The sequence below is a fragment of the Lepidothrix coronata genome, unplaced genomic scaffold (assembly GCF_001604755.1).
Source record: "Lepidothrix coronata isolate B3197 unplaced genomic scaffold, Lepidothrix_coronata-1.0 Scaffold179, whole genome shotgun sequence".
Classification (NCBI taxonomy): Eukaryota; Metazoa; Chordata; class Aves; order Passeriformes; family Pipridae; genus Lepidothrix; species Lepidothrix coronata.
This window is the reverse complement of record NW_016690359.1, coordinates 628,058-652,209: the sequence shown is the minus strand read 5'-3', so window position 1 is coordinate 652,209 and position 24,152 is coordinate 628,058. Positions and strand designations below refer to the sequence as shown.

Genomic DNA, 24,152 nt, shown 5'->3' with positions numbered 1-24,152 from the left:
AAGCAGAGAAAATACAAAACACCTTTTTTATCATTTTATTTTTATTATTTTGCCAGCTTTCTATTTCAGTTGTGTCATTGCTCAGACTGGCATCAACCTTAAAGTGAGTGAGCACACACCGAATTCCCTTCACAAAATGATCTTTCCTGGTGCTGTTTTTGTTTGTAGTGGTTGCTTCAGTTTCAAAAAGAAGCAGAGAAAATACAAAACACCTTCTTTATCATTTTATTTTTATTATTTTGCCAGCTTTCTATTTCAGTTGTGCCACTGCTCAGACTGGCATCAACCTTAAAGCGAGCGAGCACACACCGAATTACCTTCACAAAATGATCTTTCCTGGTGCTGTTTTTGTTTGTAGTGGTTGCTTCAGTTTCAAAAAGAAGCAGAGAAAATTGAAAATACCCTTTTTTATTATATTAAAAAAAAAAAAAAAAAAAAAAAAAAAAAAGCAGAGACATTCCAGTCAAGGTGGTGGCAGTGAACAAAATTGCTGTCTTTGACCTTCTGAAGCAAGTTTAGTAACTAATCTGGAGAATAATGAACCGCAATTAATGAAATCTGCTCTCGTATTCAAGTGTGTTTCTCAGACAGCACATAAAATAATTGAAAGAACTTCCTGCTCTCTAATTAGTTAGATTGAATTAATTTGGCATAATAGGATTCTTTATGTAACTGGCAGAACGGCTTCCGATGAAGCTGTTTATGTACCTAAAAGATTGGTTTCTGATGAAGCTGTTTATATACTTTAAAGGTAGAAAATGCCTATTGCCTATCTTCTCCCTTATCTGATGCCTTTAAATTAATTGCCAGTAGTCTGTAAATAAATTTTAAAAAAAGCCAAATATTTAAACCTTTTTCCATGGCTGGAATTGCTTTTCATTTCCCAGCTTGTTCTTTAAAAAGCTCACAGAGTGTGAGATTTAGAGCCTTCTGACCCTCACTGCTGATGGGGAAAAGTGCAAAATACTTGTGTAAAATACGCAGGGGGATGAGGAATCAGGGTTTCACCTCTCTGTGCTTAATTGTATGATGTAGGAACTGAAGTTCCTTTTTTTACTGACGTGCTGAGGCTTTCCTGGTGTGCACCAAGCAGAATTCCTGGTCTTTCCCTTATGACCCCGTTGATCTCCAGGAACTGCCCGTGTAATTACATTTTAGGGCATCACTGGGTGCCAACATTAAAAATGTACATATTAAATTCAGCTTCTGGATTTTGACATTGCCGTGGCAGGAGCAAAATTCCTGTGAGCAGTTTGGTGAGTGGATTTTGGTCACCTTCCTACTCGAGAACCACGCTGGATGCTCAAATGTCTTTTTGCTGGCACATGGCCTAAATGAGAGATCTTAAATCACAGCTATCTTTAAAAAAAAAATAATAATAAACTCCTTGAATATCCATGTGCTAATGTAATTCACTTTTGTTTCGTGGTGTAGAAATGTGGTGTAGACACACGGAGAGAGAGGGCAGCTGTCAGTTCTTTTCTCTTTCACCTTCTCATGCAGCCACAGTAATTAATCTTAAAAACTAATGAAATGCAGTTAATGAAAAGCTTTCTAAATAGACAAAACCCCTTTTCTGGCAGTCCATTAAAAGAAATAACAGTTTCATGGATGGGCATGGTGCACAGTATAATTGCTACAACTGACATTCCTTAATCAAATCTAAATAATGTGGCCTTGGAGAACCTTCTTTAACATCTTGAAGGCCCTTTTTTTTCAGAGTTTCAAAAAGAAACTCATTTGAATGCTGTAATCAGCATAGCTCACCAGATCCTCTGTGGCCAGCTGAGCTCATATGTGTCCCCTTCTTGTGACTCAGTTGTTGGTGTTTTGATTTCTTTCTGAGCTCAGTTTTCGCTCTCATCCTCATACAAATAGTTTTTAATGAGAATGAGGATGGAAAAGTGGCTCTGAAAGCTTCAAACCACTCAAACTTCTTTAAGAACCAACTTAAATATGGTGATGAGTTACCCTTTTAATCTGCCAGGACCTAGAAATGAAGTAATTTAGCTGCACAGAAGATGGTACGGTTAATTTTGCATAAAATATACCAGAAATGGGGAATTCAGAAGTCACAGGCTGAAATGTTCCACATATGGAGAGTGGAATAAGAGGGGTTTGTTTGGGTTAATATTTAAATGTCTTTAGAGAATAAAATGAACAAACACCAAAAAAATCATCAAACCAACTTGTGCTGGGTTCCAGATCTCCTTTTGGAAGGCAGGAGAATTTCTATTTGAGTGATAATTGACTTTCCCCTCAATTTTAAAATAATTTAGAGAGGAATATTGTTGGGGGAGGACCTTTTTAAAATGGATTCAACTTTTTCTGGCTATGCCCTATGGGATTTGGAATTCACCCTGCATTTCTGTGGATGTCTTGTGCAAGTGTTTTACCCAGAGTGCTCAAAACTGATTTAAATCTGTTTAATGAACTGTTATGTCCCACTGCAGAAGTTTCCAGTAGATGCTGTTAAAAAATTATGTGATCATAAGTCAGTGTGAGGGTCCTTGAGCTCAGTCACTCCTGTCTGTGGACGGGAAAGCACAGGAAAAAATCAGTGGAAGTTTTGGATAATCCCCTTTTAGGATTGCATCAGCTAAAACCTTGGCTAAACCATTTCTGGAGCTTGGAGGATAATCCTTGGATGCTCTGGCCTGATCTGTTCTGTCACTGCCACTGAACTTTGTCCACAGTCTGTGTTAGCACTGAAGGATTTTCATCCAGTGACATGAAATCAAAGGCTTTGTACTGAAGTCATCAGTCACCATTGCCAGAGGTGTTTTACAAAATGTTTAATGGCACAGAAATACCAAATGTGTTCTTCTGAGCTCTTAGAAGAGGTGTCCATTGTAGATATGTAAAAATGGTATGAAAAAGAGTTCATTCAGGATTAATTTTGGTGCCTCTGTAAGTGGGGTGAGATGCACAATTGCTTTTCCTGGTCAAGCTCAGCAAGAGAGACCAGGTTGGTCTCTCTTTTGGTCACCTCAAAGTATGTGCAAAGTGACCTCTCATCTGACCAGAAAATGTGCACTCTTAGAAATAAAAGATTTATGAATCATCATGGAATGGTTTGAGTGGGAAGGGACCTTAAAGATCAGCTCATCCCACCCCCTGCCACGGGCAGGGACACCACCCACTAGTCCAGGTTGCTCCAAGCCCTGTCCAACCAGGCCTTGGACACTTCCAGGGATGGGGCAGCCACAGCTTCTCTGGACAATCTATTCCAGCTCCTCCCCACCCTCACAGCCAACAATTCCTTCCCAATCTCCCATCTCTCCCTGCCCTCTGGCAGTGGGAAGCCATTCCCTGTGTCCTGTCCCTCCAGCCCTTGCCCCAGATCCCTCTCCAGCTCTCCTGGAGCCCCTTTAGGCACTGGAAGGGGCTCTAAGGTCTCCCTGGATCCTTCTCTTCTCCAGGTGAACCCCCCCAGCTCTCCCAGCCTGGCTCCAGAGCAGAGGGGCTCCAGCCCTTGGAGCATCTCCGTGGCCTCCTCTGGACTCTCTCCAGCAGCTCCACGTCCTTGTGCTGTTGTTCCCCAGGGCTGGAGGCAGCTCTGCAGGTGGGGTCTCACCTGAGGGGCCAGAGGGGCAGAATCCCCCCCTCCCCTGCTGCCCAGGCTGTGGGATGAGCCCAGGACATGGAGGGTTTTGGGGTTGCCAGTTGAGCTCCTTTACATCTTCATAAACTCACTGCAGCTCTGAGGAAAAAGCCGATTTTTGTTCTACAAAGATTCAAAGATGCTTTAAAGTGAATTGCTTTCATGGTCCCTCTTAGTCCGTGTTTTGTCAGCTTGGTTGAGGAAATTGTGCCAAAAATTATCACTGTAAAAGGGTCATGTTTTGCCAGTGGATAAATATATATATGTCTAGTTTAGCAGTCTACAAACATTTAATGGTAGAATTTGGCTCTCGATTCAGAAATATTTTTCATCCAGTAATGCCTTCACAGAAAGTCAAACACTTTTGTTTTCAGCCTTCCCACCAAGAAACTTGACTCCATTTCATCCCCTGGATCTGGTTTGGTGCCCTTCCTGCCCCACTGAGGGTGTTTCTGCCCATCTGCTTCTTGTCAACACCGAAGTTGGGCAGGTGCCACTTCTCATAATTGCTTTTTTTCTCTGTGTTTTTCTAAACATTGCTTGGCAAAGTTACTGTAGTTTGGAGATTTGTCATCCTTTCAGGAGGAGAACTTGATGGGGAGTGATTAAAGGGTTTTTCTCTTTTGCTATTTTCACTCTTTTGCTATTTGATACCAACTGGAGTTTTAGATTTTTGTGGATTTGCAGGCTGTAAGACTGAGGGGGGTTGAGAGATAAAAAACCAAAACAAAACAAAACACTTTTTCTCCGTTTATTTGTTTTAAAGGGAGAAATGGAAATCAAAGGAACTGAGAAATGGCTTTAAATACTTTTCCTTATTCCAGTTCTCAGTGCTTATCTCTGGATAATAATGCTGGACCTTGGAGCAGATCCTGGAGATGGCACATTTACTGGGAGAAAATGGGAGAAAAGGAGCAAGTTCTGGTGCCAGTGGGAGAGCCTGGAGCTGGCTGGAGCTCCTGGTCCCTGTGTCAGGTCACACACAGTGATGTGGAAACAACACAGACAGTGCTTTTCCTTTGCCCACCCTTTGTGAGCTGCCAAAATGCTGTTTTTAGCACTGGGCCATGGAGATATTTAACCAGGATAATTTGAATTCAAGAGCCTTGGCTCCTCACTGGGGTTCAGCCAAAGGTTTAAAGTGCTGTGTCAGTGCCTGCCCAGGGATTAGCCCTAAAGCCTTGTGACTATGGATATTTTTGACATTAAAGGTGATATTTAATAACACTCCCAAAATGGACCAACCCATGGCTCAGAGGTGGTGGAAGAGAGAATAAGTGCTCTGCCAAACACTCTGCTCCCTTTAACACCCTGATAAGCCTCTCTTAAACCAAAATTTGCAGGATTTTCTCATAGGGAAGTTAATCCCTCTCCTCTCTGGTCTTCATTAAAGTGAAAGACTTGGCTTTTACAATAATCAAGTTATCCTTATGTGTCTGAGTTACTGCTTAGGATGAGTCTGAGTACCTGCACCTTTCATTGCTCTAAACTATCTCTGGGCTCGGTCACAAGTCAGCCCTGCAGTTGTTTTCAGGTTAATTCTTTTGTCTTAGAAGATTAACACTTCATTCCAAAGGAGGGTGAAGATCTGGAGTACAAGGTGTGTGAAAACCCCTGGGTCATGAGCCCCAAAGCTGTGTTTATTTTATGATTCAAGTCATCATTTGCTTCCTGGAACCCCAGGTCCTGTCCCACTGAGGACCCCAAAATGCTCATACCTTTTGCCCCCAAAATTGAGCCTGTTTCCTCTGAATCCAATTTCGGTGGTGAACTTCCATTTAGCAGGTTTAATGACAGGCAAACCCCTTCCCTCCTTTCTTTCATTGAAATGAAGCTTTTATGCCTTAAAAAAAAATTGTTTGGATCCTCTATGTGACCCTGTTGGAGTTTTGTCCACCTTTAGTCTTTATATTTTTTTGCCACGTTTTATTTTAATGCCTGGCAATCTCTGTATAAATAATAGCTGGTTTTTTCTGCCATGTTTATTTCTCTTGGGGATAAGATTAGTCAGATTCCTGCTTTCCTGTACTTAAAGGGATGCAAGAGAAGATTCCTTACTCTTCAGCTGGAAGGTTTTGGTTCTTTAAATAGATTGTTGAATTCTGGAAATCACTTGTCTGGGAGATGGCCCTGCCTGTGTATTTGTAGAGGAGGAGTTCTTGAGTCACTTGGAGAAAAGAGAATAAAAGCAAACTGCTCCCAGATTGTCTAACATGCCTCCCTTAAAGAGCTCTGTCCCTGAAAGTGCACCTGCACCTGTAGGATGTTATTTAACAGTGCTAGAGAGATGTTTCTGCCTCTTTCTTCTTTCTCTTTTTCTTCATGCTTCCCTTTCCCAAGGTTCTCCATTGCACTGGTGTCCCTTTCCCTCCTGTGTCACGACAGCCCAAGGTGACAGCCTCAGATTTATAGTCAAGTGTCACACTGTGCTGTTCTAGTCTTAGGAGGGTGATTATTTCAGATCTTTAACATAAAAACCTGAATATGGAGCAAGTGAGGGACATTCCTTGTCAATGCCTTCATATCAAAGCCTGTGCCGTGAAAGGCAAGATGCTGTTCCAGTGTTTGATGGACTAAAGCTGAGGATTTCACTGCCAGACCAGGGTCACCTCAGCTCTCTCTGTCATCTGGTTGCTCAGTGATCTGCCTTTGAGCAGCTGCATGAAAGAAAACTTTGTCCCCTGTGAATTTTGTCCTTGTAGGTGTTTGTGTGTTACAGTTCAGGGATGCTTTGGTTAAGGATTTTACCTCTTCAGAGTGTGTCACCAGAATGCAGTAAAATAGTTGTAGAATCATGGAATGGTTTGGGTTGGAAGGGACCTTAAAGATCATCCCATTCTACCCCCTGCCATGCATAGGGACACCTTCCACTAGCCCAGGTTGCTCCAAGCCCCATCCAACCTGGCCTTGGACACTTCCAGGGATGGGGCAGCCACAGCTTCTCTAGGCAACCTGTGCCAGGGCCTCACCAACCCTCAGAGGGAACAATTTCATCCCAATATCTCACCTAAATCTCTTTTATCTTAAAACTCTTCCCTCTACCCATGTAAAAATTCCCTCTCCCTCTTTTTTTAGGAACTCCCTTTTCAATACTGAAAGTCTGGTTTAGTCCTCCATCATCTCATGAGAGAGGTTTACTTATGTTTCTAAAATTTCAAATACAAGCTTTAATCTTCACCAGTTTGACAATATTTAATCCTTTAACTGAATGATTCTCTTTTTTTTTCCTTCCCACAGGCTGTCCCACGAATTATGGTTCAGTCAGCCAGTGTGGATGCCAGTGCTGCCAGGATAAGACAGGTAAGCACATCCCAGGATGTGATGCGGGAATTTTTTACATTCACCTTCCAGAGGTGGCAAAAGCAACTCCTGCATCAGCTGCTTAAAACCTGTTGCACTTCTTCTGTTGCCTCATGGTGAGACAGTGAAATGCAGGGAGTGTTGCTGAAATTTTTTAGGTCCTGTTAAAATCTCCCCTTCTATTGTTGGTTACACTTTTATATTTGAAAAAAATTAGCAGTTAATTAGCTAAAATTGAGCTGCTTTGCTGCTTTAAAGGCTAAATTTCTAGCCTCTGACACTGTCCATAAACAGAACGTGTCTGTTATTCCGAGTGTGGAGTTAATTCTCCATTTTACCATGATAAAATGTGGAAAAAGTACTCTTGCTAAGATGGAGAGAAAATAGAGCCTGTGATCTCCCACTTTTCAGCAGAACTTCAGTCTCATGAAGTTCTCTCTCAGCTTCCTCCCACTGGGCTTTTATTGTCTTAAAAAATTGTGTGTTATCTGAAGGGAAAACCCAAAGGGAGAGCAGTAGACATGTAGACACCACCCTGGCCGTAGAAGAGCTAAAAATGTCTTTAATCTGCAGGAATATTTTTAAAAAAACCCTTTCTGTATTACATTTCACTTAGCAATAGCCAGCCTTTGGTTCTGAAATTCCTGTAATCCAATCAAATCCCTCTTTCTCCAAACGCTGCTTACACTTCCAGTGGAAAAGACACTCGAGAATAAGAGGAAAATCCTGTAGTTTGGAACACTTAACCACTATAAAAATCACAATATTTTGAATAATAAACAACAATATCCACCTGAGACAGGGCATGTCCAAATCTGCCATCCTCCAACCTCTCTTTCTCCCCCCTCCCTCCAATCTCCTCCCTCCCAAAGAGATTTAGAGACATCCTAATCTTTTAGAGTACATGTGCTGGCAAAAGATATTGATCTATCAGATTTAGTAAACTTTACAGCCAAGAAATACATCACTGAAATGGGCTGTTAATCTCATGAGGGGCAGTTAATTTCATACTCTGGAAGTGCGTGGTGCCGGCGGCGTTGAGGTGGGAATGGCATTTGGAAACAGGGACATAAATGACAGTTTAGGGGGAGAGACGTGATTTATCAATCCGGAGAATTAAGCCAAATAACTGTGAGAGACTTATAGATCATGGCTGGTTCCCATTCCATATAAATCCTGCTGTTCAAACAGCAAATGACCATTCCCTGTAATATAAATAATTTCTCAGTAAATATTGGGGGACGTATTTCTTGGGGTTGACACTTTTCTTATTAATGGAAGGAGTGAGCTGACAATCCTCCCAGGTTTGCAGAGCTGACTTGGGATCAGCTTCCATCTTCTGCAGGTTGCAGCTGCACGGGGATTTAGAGAAGCTGAAGGCCTTGGGACTTCCCACAGGTCTTGTACGTGTGCTTTTAGCCCACATATTTTGGATAACAGAGCCCCACGTTCCCTGTGCTCTCTGTTTCAGATGAACCAAGAGGAAGTAGGGAAACAGCCATTCCAAACCACGGTGCAGGCGCCCGAGGTGGACAAGAGCCCGGAAAAGACACCCAAAGTGCCTTTGCAGCAGCCCACGGGAGATTCCCAAGCACAGGACTCCCAGGAGGGGCCTCCAAGCCCTCTGAGTGAAGCCTCCAGTGGGTACTTCTCCCACAGTGTGTCCACAGCCACCCTCTCGGAGGCCCTCGCAGCGGGAAGCGATGCTGGGGCTCAGCCAGGGGGTCAAATCCCTGCAGGGAGTGACTTCCCGGCTCCCACGGTGGCTCAGGTCTCCTCTGACATTCCAGGACACTCGGACGGTGCTTCCGAGAGCTCTTTTGGTACAAAGAGGGAGAGCCCACCCGCCTTCAGCCTTCAAAGTGCTCACCCAAGACCCAGAGACGGCCCTGAGGTGAATGGAAACAGTTTGAAATCAAAATCTTGCACATCTCCTGGGACTCCGAGCGAGCAGGGACACGATGCCTCTGTAGCCACTGATGCAAAACCCTTTCTCTCTACCTCCACTCCAAAGAAGGAGTCGTTGTCCAAACAATCAGTGGAGTCAGCAGGACAAGCTAGGAAAAAAGAAGTGGCTTCTGGGGCTTCGGAAGGTTGGGGGTTTCCCAAGCCACAGGTTCATCCTGACCAGTTGTCCCAGCCTGGCACTGCAGCCTCCCCCTTCAAAATCCAGAAAGTCAAGACATCGGAGCTGAAGTCCTTCACGAGCATGTTGGGGTCAGATCCCACGTGTTCCCTAAACACAGAAGAGCAGCGAGAAGGAGGAAAGAGCGCGTCCACTTCCCGTGGGCTGAACCACAACGGATCAGAGACGGAAGAGGAAAAGCTGGAGGTGATTTCCGACTCCGAAGACGCCAATGAAATTCCCGAGTGGCTGAAAGAGGGAGAATATGTCACAGTTGGCACCAATAAGACAGGCATTGTTAGATATGTTGGGCCCACAGACTTCCAGGAGGGAACGTGGGTTGGTGTCGAGCTGGATTTGCCTTCAGGTAAAATGTTTTCTGGAGCAGGTGGGAAGCAGCCGGTGTGTCCGTGCTGGCAGTGCTCATCCCAAGGCTGCTTTTTTGGGGTGGGGGGTTCATTACCCATTGCTGGGGGGGATTTTGAGAAGGGAAATATAAAAGGTTTTCCCTGCTGTAACCTTCTTCCAAACCAGCTCTCACTTCCAGCCTCTTCTACCCAAACCATTCTATGATTCACTGCCCACACTGTCCCTTTTCAGTCATTTCTTTGGCTTCTTGCAGTGGAAGTAGGAACCAGGATTGCTTTTCCATGCAGTTTTGGAAGTAGTAGCTGCAGGAGACAGGCCTTGTGTCCATAGAATTCCCTTCTGGGCTTCTACTCTGAGGATGAAGGTGTCCAAACACAGCAGGAGTTGTGGGATTTAACTGAGAAAAGGGACTTTTAGGCTAAATGAGTTGCAAAGTCTCTTAATAGGTATTAAGAGATAATAGGTCTCTTAATAATCTATTTTAAAATAAGCTGTAAAATTGCAAAAGTCTATTTCTGTATGTGTGTATATATATATATTTTTATATATATAAATATATATATACACACCCCTGTATGTGGGAAAACCAGTGGGAAATAATCATACACTGCCCATCATGTCATACAGGTAATTTAAAGTTTCTTTCACCTTCTCATTTATCATCCCAGTCTGACTCTTACCTGTGCAATTGTGGAATTCCCAGAATTTAGGCTGTAATACATGATTTTTGGAAACCAGGGTGCAGTTCCTGGGGAGGCTGTTCCTGTTCCTCTGTGCTGTTGTGGAAAAATAGTGTCTCCAGCACAAGAGGAAAGGAAGATGGTGGCTGGGATTTGATTTCTGCTGGAGCCTCAGGCTTCCCAACCCCTTTCCTCTGCAGGTTCCTGTCTGCTTTCCTGGCATTTTTTTTCTCCAGGAGCAGGCAGGATTTGGGAAAGACAGTGGAAAATCCAAGAGACAGGCAGCAGCTGCCTTTGATAGTGAGAGGGTTTGGGTTACCCAGGGCACGTAAAGCTCCTTATTTCCATCCTTTTGGCCAGGCTGCAGCATTCCCAGTCTGCAGCATTCCCAGTCTGCAGCATTCCCAGTCTGCAGTGCAGCTCTGTTTGGTGAATCAGCACATCCCAGGGTGCCCAAGGCTGCACATTTCCCTGGGATGGGAGCTGTTCACCCAGATAAACACTGTGTCCAGGATCCAGAGCTCCCATGAAAGGAGCAGTTATCTTCCCTGTGCACGGTGTGCTCATCAAAGCTAAACTGGGCCGTGTGTTTCCAGCTGCTTTCAGAACACCCTCCTGAGTTTGCCATCCTGGAAAGCAAACTGCAGCTCTGATCCCTTTGAAAGCTCTAGTCCTGTTTCTCAGTCCTGAATTTGTACCTTATTTTAAAAAAAAAATAAAACTTATATATGTATTTACAGATTTACTTCAATTTTGGAAGGTCACCTTCCCTCCCTGTCAGGCTGCTCCAGCCCATGGTGCTAATTCCATTTGCACATCCCAAGAAGCATCAGCTTCCATGGAAGAGTCGTGAGATTTTTGGCCTGCTGAGAACTCAACCGCTGATGTTACTGGATTTTTTTTCCCCCCTTCTGTTTCCACAAGGATTAAGACCCTGATTTGTTGGAGCTTAAATGGCTTCTGGCACATCTGGAGCTTCACTTGGGGAATACAGTCACAAAACTTGTGTCTTTGTCACACTGCAAACAGGGATAGAAGTCCAAGTCCTGGCCACATGAGGGTACATCCAATGTGGTGATGGTGATAGAAAGAAGGAAACACCCCTGAAATAAATGGGGTGACTTTATGTCATTTAAAGAGCTGTTGGATTTTTTCCCCATTCTCTTTACGGATGGGATTGGTCTCTGTCCTGGGGGAAATTGAGATTTTTGATTTCTTCCTGTTTGTTCTGTGGAGGGTTTATGACATGGAAACAGTGACTCTTCTCAACTACAAACATCAACTCAGAAAGCCAAATGCTCTTTTAAATTTTTTTTTCTCTTCCTTCCTGCTCCTTTGCTAATGGAACAGATTATTTACCACTTTTGGGGAAATCAAAGAATTCCTCTGAATAGCAAGTGGGGAGGGAAGGACTAGATGGAGTGTCCTGTTCCGAGTCACTGTCTCTGTGCAGTGGCTTTGCTGTTGTTCAGCAGGGAAGTTTTACCTCCGGGGTGTATTTTTAGGGAACAATCATTTCTCCTTCCAGAATGTTCTCCTTGCCTCCTTCTTGCATTTACACAGAATAAATCCCATTTTCTATGAAGAAAATCCTTCCCTGTGAGGGTCCTGGCACAGGTTGCCCAGAGAAAGCTGTGGCTGCCCCACTCCTGGAAGTGTCCAAGGGCAGGTTGGACAGGGCTTGGAGCAACCTGGGATAGTGGAAGGTGTCGGGGTTGGAACGAGATGATGTTTTAGGCCCTTCCAAGCCAAACCATTCCGTGATTCTCTGGTTCTCTTGCCACAGGGAAGAACGACGGCTCCATCGGAGGGAAGCAGTACTTCAGGTGCAACCCAGGGTACGGATTGCTGGTGAAACCGGGCAGAGTCAGAAGGGCCACGGGCCCGACGCGCCGGCGGAGCACCGGGCTGAGGCTGCAGGGAGGAGCCGCCGCCGAGAACAGGCGGAGCGGCAACTTCTCCGGCTCAGCCTCCAACCTGGCCTCCCTCACAGCCCTGGCCAAGGCAGAGGGAGGATCCACACTGCGGCTGGAGAAGAGCCAGAAGAACGCGGAGAACAGGAAATCCTGGGCAAACTGAGGCAGCCCAAGTCGGCGCGGCGAAGGCCGCGGGGCGCGGCCGGCGGAGCCGACGGCTCCGGGAAGAGAAAACCGACCCATCCGAACTCCCAGTTGGTGGCAAACACTAATGAAGGGTTTCTTCTCTCTGCTTTGGGTGATTGACACGATAATTCCTTGCCTTGTCATGGTGCTGGATCTCCATCCTTCGTTTCCTGTTACAAATCGTGGCGCTCCGGGGGGTGACCGATGACGGCCGGTGATGGCGCGTGGCGGTGGGTGGGTGTGACCTCCCTGTCTTCCAACTTCCAGAGGTAAATTGTTCAGATCGTGGAGTGGCTTCCCAGCAGCTACAAAATACCCCCCTCGGTGTACAGGGCGATTCTAAAAAGCCTCCCCTAAACAACAATTCTTTTCCAGTTCCGTAAGAGCTGCGTCTCTGTGGCGGAATCCACAGTGAAAGGGCGAAGTTGGGATGATTCCAGACAGGCAGGGAAGTGAACAGAGAACTTTTTGGGAAATAAAGAGCCCTCAAACCCCTTATATTTAAAAAAGCCCATGGGTTTTGTGAGTGGAACCAGTGCCTGTGTGGGTTACTGTCCCATTGTCCCACTCTCCTGTGGACATCAGCACAGTCTTTCCACCTGGTTTGGTGGGAATGGGAGAAGGCCCGTGATGTGCTCTGTAATATTTTTGATCCATTTAATGTGCACTCTCACCGTGCCAGGATCCCCTCTCACTTTCCCCAGAGTGGCAGGACCTTCCCCTTGGTTCTTCCCAGTGGGCTAAGAGGATTTTTGCAGAGATATCAGCACTCAAGTGCTTCCATGTTCCCACCCAACCTTTGGAGACCCTTGAAATTTTACCAGTTAAGCAAAGCAGGGGATCTCTGTCCTCATAATGGGATTAATCCAGTCTATTTATTTTTATTTATTCTTTTAAAACACAAAATGTTTGCGCTTTACAATCATCCGCAGAGGAGCCTCTCCCAGCACCATCCCGAGCGCCGGTCCAAAGAGGAGGTGCCTCCGTCGCCAGCTCATCCCCAAAACCCAGCTCCCTCTTTAAAGTGGGAGTTTTTATAAAACTTGATTTTATTTGTGGTAACTGTGGCTGGTTTTTAACTGCCTGTGGCACAGGTGACGTGTGTCCGTAGGTGTGTCCACAAGTGCGCACAGATTGACCTGCACACACTCATTTTCTAACAAATCATGGAAAAGCCACAGATTTTACTATTCTGAGCTGTTTGTGTCTTGTTTAGTCATCCTGGGGGGACTGGAGAGCTTGAGCAATAGATGTTTTAGCTGTGTGGGGACTATTTAGGACGTTAAATCAATGATTAAACTCTAATATCGATCCAGCCGCTGCCCGTGGGTATCCAAGTGCCTTAAACCATCTGGTTCCGAGGTCCAAGGGAAAGCTACATTGTCATCAGAGGAGATAGGGATGCTCAGAGAAGGAGCTAATTATGCTGATTTACTGTAATTAATATCATTTATGCAGAAGGAATAAAATTAAAATAGAAACTAATCTGTAGCTGAAATAAGCGGGCTGGGTTCCGATGCAGCCTGCATAGGACTTCCAGGGATTTGTGTATCCTTCCAGCTTGGTGTAACTACTTTTCAGTGTTTCCTAAATTTTCCTCAAGAAACCTTTAATATAAAATGTACAGAGCAGCTTTTTAAGGTATTTTTAGTGTACAGTTTTTCCCTCCTTTTCCTTTGCACGAAGCTCCTGTGCATCCGAGCCGCGAACGGCAGGAATTTGGGAGTAAAGAATTCAGATGCTAAAATCCCGGGTTTTAAAATTAAAACTGGTTTTATAGATACAACTCTGGGGTCTGATGACTCTTGCTGGTGAAGGACCACCGTCTAATGAATTCAATGCCTCTTAAACACTGCCTGGTCAGTTCTCTGAACTCCGCCCTGACCACGTTTCTGATGCACTTTGTTCCGATGGGCTGCTGGAAGTAGCTGACGTGAAACAGCCCCTCCCCTGTAGTTGTGTGGGTTTAGTCTCAGCATTTCAGTTACTGGATTTAGGGGTATCTTTAAAACTCCTCCATGTTTGCCTGGTGTCCCCTTTGGGGGAGGTATGAAGGGAAGAACCTGCCCAAGTCCTTTTGAAGCCTCTTTTCTTGCGCCGCTGTCTGTGAAACCAGGAGTTCCGTGGGACCCACGGAAAGGTGTCCAGGTTGCAGGAGGGAAGGGCCCGAGCAAAGGCAGCTGGGTTAATATTTCACTGCCTTTGCTGCCCACTATAAATTCCTCTGGCCTGTTTGTGCCCCAGCTCCGACCACGTGAGGACGTATTTTGGTGTTTGCACACCTGGGGCACGTGGTTGGAGGCTGCACCCGACTGATCCAGGCTGGATTGCCTTCCTCCTGCCCTCTGTCATGTTACAGAACCGTGGAGAGGGGTGTGAAGGATGGTTTAACAGACCATCCTTGCTGCCTCCTCTGGGATAACTTGTCCTGGAAGCAAAAGTCTTCACTAGGGCTGAGATGCTTCCAGGCATCAGTGGGTGATGAGCACGAGTGGCTCTGCCACCAGAGCCCTCAATGCCTTTGTGGAGGGAGAGTCTCAGAGCCCTCTTGGGTTTCACCATCTTCTTGGACTTCTGAAACTAAACCTCTCCTCAGATTCCACCCTAAAATCACCCCGATGCAGCACGAGAAAGCCAAACTCATCAAATTCAGCCACGAGGATGTTCCTGGAGGACTTCCCTGACTCCCTCCTGCTCCCCCACAGCTTTCCTGGGCACACAAGGTTTCTCCTAAAGATATTTTCCAAGATTTTGGCACGGTGAGTGCACATTCCTCTGCTCAAAGCCATCTGTTATTTCACACCAGCTAAGCCAACTAACCAGAAACACAGTTAAAAACCATCATGAAGTTAATAATACATATTTTTTATTGTTAACATCAGAAAATCTCTACTCTCAGCCTGAAGAAGGAGGTGCTCTTAACTGGAACCGCCCAGCACTGAGGCTGCTGTGTGACTAGCTATGCATATTTTCCAAGATTTTCATGCACTTTATACAGGGAAGGAGAATATTTAATGCAGGAAAGTGTAATTTGTTGTGAGTGTCTCATCTCTGGTGTGTCCTCGGGGGTTCAATCTTGGCTGTGTCCCTGAAATGTAGGGTCTCCGATTCTGGTGTGGAAAATTGTTGGTGGGTTGGAAAGGCACCATCCATCCCTGTGTCCACAGGGGGGTCCTCTCCTCCCCACGTGGGTCCCTTCTGCCCCATGGGATGTGGGGTGTCGTAGAGGAGGCCTCTCAGAGGGACTTTTTGGGTTTTTTTCCAAACCAAGGCTTGTTCCTGTGTTATGTTCAGCTCTTGAGGTTTTCTGATCTCCGTGTCCAAAATCCTGCCTGTTTTCTCCAAGGGCCTTGGCTCTCTGGTGGCTGGTGATGTGGTTTAGTTGAGGAAAACTGATGGAAACAGATTCTGTGTGGAAACGCCTCCCGAGTCCTTAAGCAGAGTTTTGTCCGTGGTTGAGGTGGAAGCTCCTGGGAGGTGGGATATTCAACCCCCCTGTGCTCTCCTACAAACCAGGAACCCCCTCGTTCCCACCCAGTGGTGAATCCCTGTAGGAGCAGAGCCTGGGTGTTGCACATCCCAGTTGGTGCCATCTCGGAGCTGCCGGAGCCGTGTCCGTGCCGGTGCCCGCGTTGTCCTTCCACTGGCACTGCCAGTTCTTTGCACAAGACGTTGTTTCCCAGTGCCTTATCCCTGGAGCAGCAGCCAGAGGGGAGGGGCCGGGTGGTCTCCCAGCCTTGGACTGCCTGGATTTTAGGGAAGGACGGTGGCGATAGGGAACGGTGCAGGCTGGTCACACTACACGACACCCTGAGCTGGGGTCATGAATAAGTGTCTTGTTCCTCCATCTCCTCTCTTTTTCTGCCCTCTCCACCCTCCTCCTAACCCAGGGACCGCTGGGGTTCCCTGCAGCCCCCACCCATGTCCCTTGTCCCCCCAGGGGAGCCAGTCCCAGCTCGTGTGTCCGTGTCGGGGGTCTGTACATACCAAGGGGTCACTGCCACTGAGGGGGGGGCTCTGTGTACTTTAAATGAGCTGAAATCCAAAGAGACTTTGTAATGAGCTGTAAAGTTTTTAATTGTATCTGTACAAAACTAAATGACTGTAATATTGTATTATATACGTGCGATGCCGCCTGCAGGACCTGAATAAACGTCTTCTTTAGAGCTGGGAAGTCTGTGCTTTGTTGGGCCAGTCTGTGTCACCAAAGTGTTAAACACCTAATCAGGGATAGTTTAGGTAGGAAAAGTCCTCCAAGATGCAGTTTAGCTATTCCCAGGCCACCACTGAGCCATTCCCCAGGTGCCACATCCACAAGGATTTTAAATCCCTCCAGGAACGGGGACTCCACCCTTGGGCAGCCGTGCCAGGGCTGGACAACCCTTTCCATGAAGAAATTTTTCCTCATATCCATGGCAAGGTGGGAGTCTGGGGACAGCTGCAGGGGAGGAGGTTGCTGCTTCAGGGAACTGCCAGAACCAGCCCTGTGGGTCAAAAAGGCCTTGGGGTGACGAGTCCCCTCTTCAGTATTCCAGGGCACTGAGATGATCTTAAAACCCCTCCCTGGGGCACATTATTCCCTTTCTCCTTGGCACCATTTTTCTCCCGAATACAGCTTCATGTTGGAAACACCTGGCAGGGTTTGACTGTGATTTTTTTTCTTGAGGGGTGGTTTTATTTTATCTTGGCTCTTTTTCTAGGCAACAAACACCGCGTTGATCCCACCATCCCCACTGGAAGTCGGTGAGCAAAGAAGTATTTTTATCGGCGTTGTCTTGCAATCAGCACACGAAAACACAGCTTTTTTTTTTTTTTTCCTCCTTAAAGCCACTTCCCTTTAATGTTTTACCTTCTGAAAAAAAAAAAAAAAAAAAAAAGAAAAAAAACCAGAAAAAACCCCCCACTTTTTGGCTGAAACACAGGAGCTGTTTGAAGTGGCATCACTTTGTTCAAACCCCGCTCTTCCCGGAAGGTGGTTGTAACACCTTCCCTGTGCTGCCACGTTCTGTTCTTCAGCCAAAGCTGGTTTGAAAAGGCACCGATCAAAACAAGCAGGAAAATAATATTAAAAAAAAAGCAAAACAACAACTCACCTTTTTCCCATTTTATTTCAATTTAATGCCACTTCCATCGGCCTTGTTTGCCTTCAGCAGCCCCTGAGGGAAGGAGGAGCCTGGTGAGGAGCTGTCCAGCCAGGAGCTGGGCAGATTTCACAAGGGGTTTTGCTCACCCTTGGACGCCAAACTCCGATGAATTAATTGTTTTTTTCCAACTCTCTGCCCTGATCAGCCAGTTCCTCGTGGGAAAAAAGGCACAAAATGGGCTGGACTGGAGCTTTTTTGCAAAGCACAGGCCTCCAGGGTGGGTTTGTTCATCTTTTTTTATTTGATTTTTAAAAGATCTCCAAATGGAGCTTTTCTGTATTCCCAGTTTTCATTTGTGAAGCGAGGAGAGGGCTTCATCCCTCATCCTCAGCCCATGGCAGCAACAGGAACTGCTCTCCCTGGGAAGGGGCTCCGTGTGCACCCAACCATGCTGGGAAAGGTCCTGTCACGATCCCTCCTGTCCAAGTCCTTCCACATTCCCCTTCTCCCAAGAAAATGAGCTGGGAGAACCAGCCCTGGTGGGCAAGAGCTCCATCATAATGGCCAAGTTGTTCCTTATGATGGCAATTTCTTAGAAAGAAACAGTTTGGGGATTAACTTGTAAAGAAAAAAAAAAAGCAAACCCAATGATAAAAATGGCTCAAAACCCAACAGTTCTGGGGGCTTAGCCTTTGATTCCAGATCTTGAGCCAGCACTGATTTACAGCAGGGCCTGTTTTTTTTTGTTATTTTCCATGTGCCCTTTGGAAAGCTGGGGGGCAGGAGGGGCAGACAGGTGATGACAGCCCCATGGTCCCCCACCCCTGGAAGCGTTCAAGGCCAGGTTAGGCTGGGCTTGGAACAACCTGGGATAGTGAAAGGTGTCCCTGCCCATGGCAGAGGGTTGGAACTGAGCTTTAATGTCCCTTCCAACCGATTCCATTCCATGAGTCCATGATCCCCATCCTGGTCCCTTCAGAACCACCCTTCCCCTCAGCAAACACAGGAGGTCTGGCAGCTGAGGATGGGGGTGGGAGCTTGAGACCCCCGAGATGCTGAGCCCAATCAGGCCAGGACAAAACGGCAACCCCAGCCCCCTCCTGCCTTTGGCGTCTCAAAATTACACCTGTACTCAATAATTCAACATATTTTTTTGTTTTATTACCGAAATCTGCTCCCTCCAGACCTTCAACAGCTCCTTGAGCAAACAAGTCAATATTTCCTCCATTCACTAAGTTCTCATGACACATTTTAGGTCTCACTTGCACCCAGTCTTGGCTCCCACCCCAAACCAGCTCTGCACAGAAAGCACAACAGAAGAAACGTGTCAGTGTTTGAGTTATACATTTTTATTTTCTAATAGGTACAATACTAAAATAAACACAAATTAAAAAAAAGTTTTATTAAAACAAAACTGTACAAAAAAGCAGTTATACTACATTTTAATTACAGAACAGTCTACTGTCCAAAAGGCACTAATCCAGAATAGGAGATACAATGATACAGGACTCATTTGAACTATTTTAATCAATACAATAGAGCACTTGTTTCTCTGTCCATTCACATACAGAAACAAGGACTTTTGCTACAGTCATTACACATTGTTATAAATATGAGCCCTACGTGTAAAGGTGCAGTATCGCTCTCCCTGGGCCGCGGGTCGGTTCAAACAATGAATGATTCTCATGAATTTAAAAAAGAAAAAAAACAGGAAAGGACACAAGGGAAGAGGTTGATGCTTGGGGTTTTCGCAGCACCTGCCAGCAGAGGAAGGTGTGTGATGGACATAAACCCTCACCTGCATTTCGGGGGGGAACACCTGGGCTGGTTTCCTCAAGGGTCTGGGGTGGAACTGAAGGGGAACTTCCATCACCTCGTGCCCAAAGCTCTGCATTAGTTATTCCACTGCATCCTGTTTTATCCAGTTCTCCTCTGACCCTTTCTTTCCCTGGATAAATAACAATTCCCAAGCACACCAAGGGGTCTCAAGTTTTCTAAACTATTCCTTCTCTCCTTGCAATGAGTCTTTGGCACCTTGCAGGTAAAGGCAGTGATTTGGAGAAGGTTTGTGGAATATTCTTAACCATCAGTGTCTTCACTGCAAGGGCATTGTGAGCAGATGGACCCTGTCTCACAAGGCTGCTCCAACTGTCCTTGAATCAGAGGCCCAAACTGCCCCAAAGCCACTAGAGATGCCCCTGGGATGGAAGGATGTTCCTGAAGCAGCACAGGGAGAGTTACAACCCATCACCTCTCCAACCTGCCTTCCTGAAAGCAAAGCTCCCCCTCAGCAGCCAGCTGTGGGGAACAAACCTCCCCGTGGCCCCTTCCTCCATCACCCCCTTCATGGTGCTGCCAGAGATCCACCCCCTGGGACACCCCACTGCTTCCCTGGTACCTCTTTATCCATAAACAACTTCCCACCACGAGGATCTGTTCATCCTCCCCCCACATTTATCCGACTTCATGGTTTTCCCCCCGAAATGCCAGGCTGAGGGGCCAAAGCAGCAAGGACACCACGGACTGTGGATGGTGCTCAGAGGACAACCACACGAAAAGGAATCAACCAGCACAGGAATATTTGACTTGATGATGATGAGCAACGTGAAATATCTTGTCTTTAAGCTGAACAAGCAGCCCTTAAGATCAAGACCGGGGTGTACCTGAAGGGTTTGATGATGATGAAGATGATGATGATGAGCAGCATCACCTGACTCGTTCCTGGTGGAGGAGGCTGAAGGCGGGGCGGGAGAGGGATACTGCACCTTTGGAACAGTGTCATACACATAAGACAAAGACAGGCATCTGGATGTTAACAAAAATAAGTAACAAAGAAATATGATTAAACAAAATCTCTTCTCACATCATCCTATACTACATCCTCCTTCTGCTTAGCAGAAAATTGTACGTACACAAAAATACAAATACACAATTTTGTAGAACAGTCTGATTTTAATATATTTATATATATTTATATTTATATGAGTGGCAGGTTAGTTCATTATATAGAGCTTTTTGCACTTTTGGCTCATATGCAACAAGGCTTTATAAATTCAGCTTTAGCTTTCATTCAGGTTTTATAGCTTCTTGAACATTTGTTTTCACATTTAAAGCAGCATCCAATTTGCAAGAGGAGTTGGTGGTGGCTACAGCAAGGATCGGGTCAAGAGGTTATTTGGGGGCGAGGGGGAGGAGAATATACATTCCAGTGTGTGTGTGTGTGTGTGTGTGTGTGTGCGAGTGCTCATGGAAAACAGCCCAGAGTGGGAACACACCACTCCAGGATCCCATGTTTTGCCTCTTGAGGTAGGTGGGACACCTACAGCAGATGAGACACAGGGGCCAGTTTGGTCGGGGCAAACAAACAGGAAGGTGGGAGATGCCAACAGAGGAAGGGATGGACAGGAAAGGACCCGCTGGAGCGACCAGCAGGGATGGGACACTCTTGGATCACTGATCTGGTGACACATGGAGTGACAGGAGGCGACTGGAGCCATCCCACACGCCCCTCCACGGCCCGGAGACACGGCTGGCACGACCCCCAAGCCAAGATCAGTGGGACAAAACCAAGACACACAAACATGGACAGGAGGAACATGACCCTCCCCCTGTGCTCTGCTGGGGGTTTGGTCCATTTTTGTGTGGCTCTGATGCTGTTCCACCACCCTTTCCCTTCTAGGTTTGAGACACTCCCTACACTGATCTGTTGTCACCCACTGTCCGTGACAATCACTTGGTTCAGAGAAGAGTATCAGTTCAAAAAGGCATCTCAGAGCAGGGGAAGGGTCCGTGTGTGCCACAGGCTCCACAAACTCTTGATTCCCATTAGGATCCCCACAGGATCATTGCTTATATCAACTCCCATCCACACCCTACAGGCTGATTTTCTGCTCTCTGCAGAAGAGTCCTCACAGCTTTCCTTGCCAACAGACATTCCCCAGGCTTTCCCACCTCGCACGTTCAGTTGTCAGAGTGAAAACATTTTGTTCCTAATGAAAAATAAAACATCTACATATGGATTGCTTTCATTTGCTGAACCCTTAAGTGGTACTAAAACACCTTCATAGTGTTCTGTTATCTCCTTTCACTCTGGTCAGAAGAAATTCTCCTTTAACATAAATTTTTAAACTACCATCGGTATCTTTTTTTTTTTTTCTTTAAAACCTACATAAAATTCTCACCTTTACAAAATTATAACCACCTGTCAACAGTCAGGATTATTTTGATAAAATGTTTAGCAGGTGCCACTATGATAAACCTAGAAATAATTCAAAATATATGAAGAAACTGCCTCTGGGATTCCAGAGAGGTTTTGGCTGCCCCATCCCTGGAAGTGTCCAAGGCCAGGTTGGACGGGGCTTGGAGCAACCTGGGATAGTGGAAGATGTTCCTGCCCATGGCATGAGGTGGGACTGGATGATCTTTAAGGTCCCTTCCGACCCAAACCATTTCATGATTCCAAAATGAGAGATCAAAGATGCATTTTAGGTTTTTCCATCCCGAGTCTGGTTATCCAGAGGTGGATGTTTAACACACAAGGCCCTTTGGATCTGCAATCCAAGAGGCAGTTTCCTACTGAATCCTATCCAGGCTTCCCCCCTCTTTGCCATCCACCCCAAATCAGAGATTGCAAAGGTTTGGCTGAGAAATGAGCTCCACTCCCCATCCCCCACCAGACTGAAAACCAAGAGGAGGAAGGAGCAGAGTTTTTTCCAGCCAGATTCTGCCGGGCTCTGGACTCATCTGGAGGGATGTGTGGAGGGATGCAGGGAGGGCTCTTTTCTTAAGAGGGAAATGAGGTCTACTCCTATTCCTCCAGCTCACTCTGGAGTCCTGTTCCTCACTTAGGCACTTTTAAAATTGACACTAACTAAAAAACCCTAAAATTCAAAAAGTACTGCACATATTTCACACTTCCCGGGCTTTCGGCAGCCTTGGGAAGATCATAAAGACCAAGAGGAAGACAGCCAAGGCAATTTGTCAGGAAAATAGTGCTCCCCATGGCCACAACTGACTTGTACTTGTCACCCTTTGACAGAACTGCTATGGAACTACATGGAGTTTAAACCTGTTATTCCTGGATTATCTTTAAGGTAAGAGCCTTTCCCACGGGGGTTCTGCAGCACGATGGCATCGCTTCATCCTACTGGATCTGACATCTGACTTCCAGAGGGATACAGGGCTTTCCCAGTCTAAGCCAGCAGCACTGGTGGGAGAAGTGCTGCCTGGAACCACCCAGGACAACTCTGGCAGCAAAATTAAGGAGGGTCGGCTTTGCTGAGACATTCCCGGAGCCAAAATCAAGGCAAAAAGGGTTTTTGCTTTTGGGTTTGTATTGCAACGGGTGATGGGATGGAAAATCTGTCCCTCAGGAAAGACCAAACAGGGCTCTGGTCCCACAGCAACTAAAAACAAGTCACCACCTTCAGTTCAGCACAAGTTTCTCAAGATGACACTCAAATTTAGGCAGAAGCCAAAAAAAAAGAAATAGAAAATTCAATGTTATCCACTGAAAGATGGGAAACTCAAAATCCAAACTCTGCTTTTTCTACTTTTTCATTTGGAAAAGTAACTTCAAGTTTTTCCAATCATCTTCAAATCTAAAATAACTTAATAAGAACAATAATAATAAGCTACTCTGGCTGCAAAAAGTGATCCCAAACCCTGGGTGAACGAAGTGACAAAGGGAACCACCACACTCCTGGGAAAGCTGTGCAAATCCTGTGCAAATCCTGTCCCAAACTCTCCTATTTAAAGCAGGCAACAGCACCTGAACCAGGAAAATCCACTCCAATTTAAAACAGGTTCCAATACTAAGAGCAAGCAAGACAAAATAAAATGGAACAAGAAAGGTTTGGAGCAACCTGGTCTCTGGAAGTTGTCCCTGCCTATGGCAGGGGTGGGAATGAGACGAGCTTTAAGGTCCCTTCCAACCCAAACCATTCTATGATTCCATGAAAAAAATGCTCCCACCTTGTCCCTCTCCCATGGTCCAACCACCTTCTCTCACACAGGAGGCTGCAAGTGAAGAACCTGTTGTAAATTGGTTGAATTTATGAGCTAATTTTTTTTTTAATGGTGAAAGTAGGCAAAACTGGTCATATTTACTCTCTGCTGTGGACAATATAAATTTAGACTTCAATTAAGTAATGGATACAGCACCACCTGAAAGGCCAAAGGAAAGGTGAATGTCTCTAAACTTGGACTGAGGAAGTATTAAAGGAATTCAAAGAGGTTTTAACCAGAAATACACTGTTTGTAGGTAATAAAGTGCCTGTACAGGGAAAACAGAAGGAGAAGACCAGGTTGGATGGGGCTTGGAGCAAGCTGGGATAGTGGAAGGTGTCCCTGCCCATGGCAGGGGTGGAATAAGATGGTTTTTAAGGTCCCTTCCAACCCAAACCATTCTGGGATTCTGTGAGAAAGAAGATGGCACAAGTCACCAAGACAGTGAAAGGGGAGAGAGGGAATGGAAGTCCAAGAAATAATTTAAATTATTATACTTAGAAGTCACTATTTCCCTGATTTTCTTATCTAGGCATCCAAACTGCAGTGAGGGAAGGGAGACCTGCTAGTTATCCATGCTGGGAAAACCCTGGAGCAGAAAGTCGGGAAGATTTCATAAGGCTGGATCAAACCTAAGCTTCAGCCCTACACTGGATTGCTTTTTATTAGGGTGGAAACAGTATATATCCTGTATTTGGGGACTGTAAAAACAACAGGTTCAGGTCAGAGCACTTCAGTATGGAAAAACCATTGGTAAACCAGGAAAAAATAGGATGATCAGGATGTGAAGGAGCTTGGATGGAAGATAAAAAGAAACTACCTGTGGAAGAAGCATTGAAGTCTGGGCAAATAACATGTGACAAATTCAGGACCAAGAATCAA

The 24,152-nt window shown here is 45.8% G+C and overlaps 1 protein-coding gene across 3 annotated transcripts in view; it reads left to right on the top strand.

Annotated features, from left to right (window-relative positions):
• The window catches only part of KIF13B (kinesin family member 13B), a 129,897-nt gene extending 112,606 nt beyond the window's left edge, over positions 1-17,291 (top strand). For 2 of the 3 annotated variants that reach the window (XM_017830471.1, XM_017830470.1), the window contains exons 38-40: positions 6,842-6,904; positions 8,376-9,396; positions 11,865-16,354. In XM_017830471.1, coding sequence (XP_017685960.1) covers positions 6,842-6,904; positions 8,376-9,396; positions 11,865-12,157 — 1,377 coding nt within the window. In that variant the 3' untranslated portion in view covers positions 12,158-16,354. Of the gene's footprint in view, positions 1-6,841; positions 6,905-8,375; positions 9,397-11,864; positions 16,355-16,880 lie in introns of those variants that run through there. The other variant, XR_001877313.1, reaches the window with a different exon arrangement.
• The last annotated feature ends 6,861 nt before the right edge of the window (positions 17,292-24,152 follow it).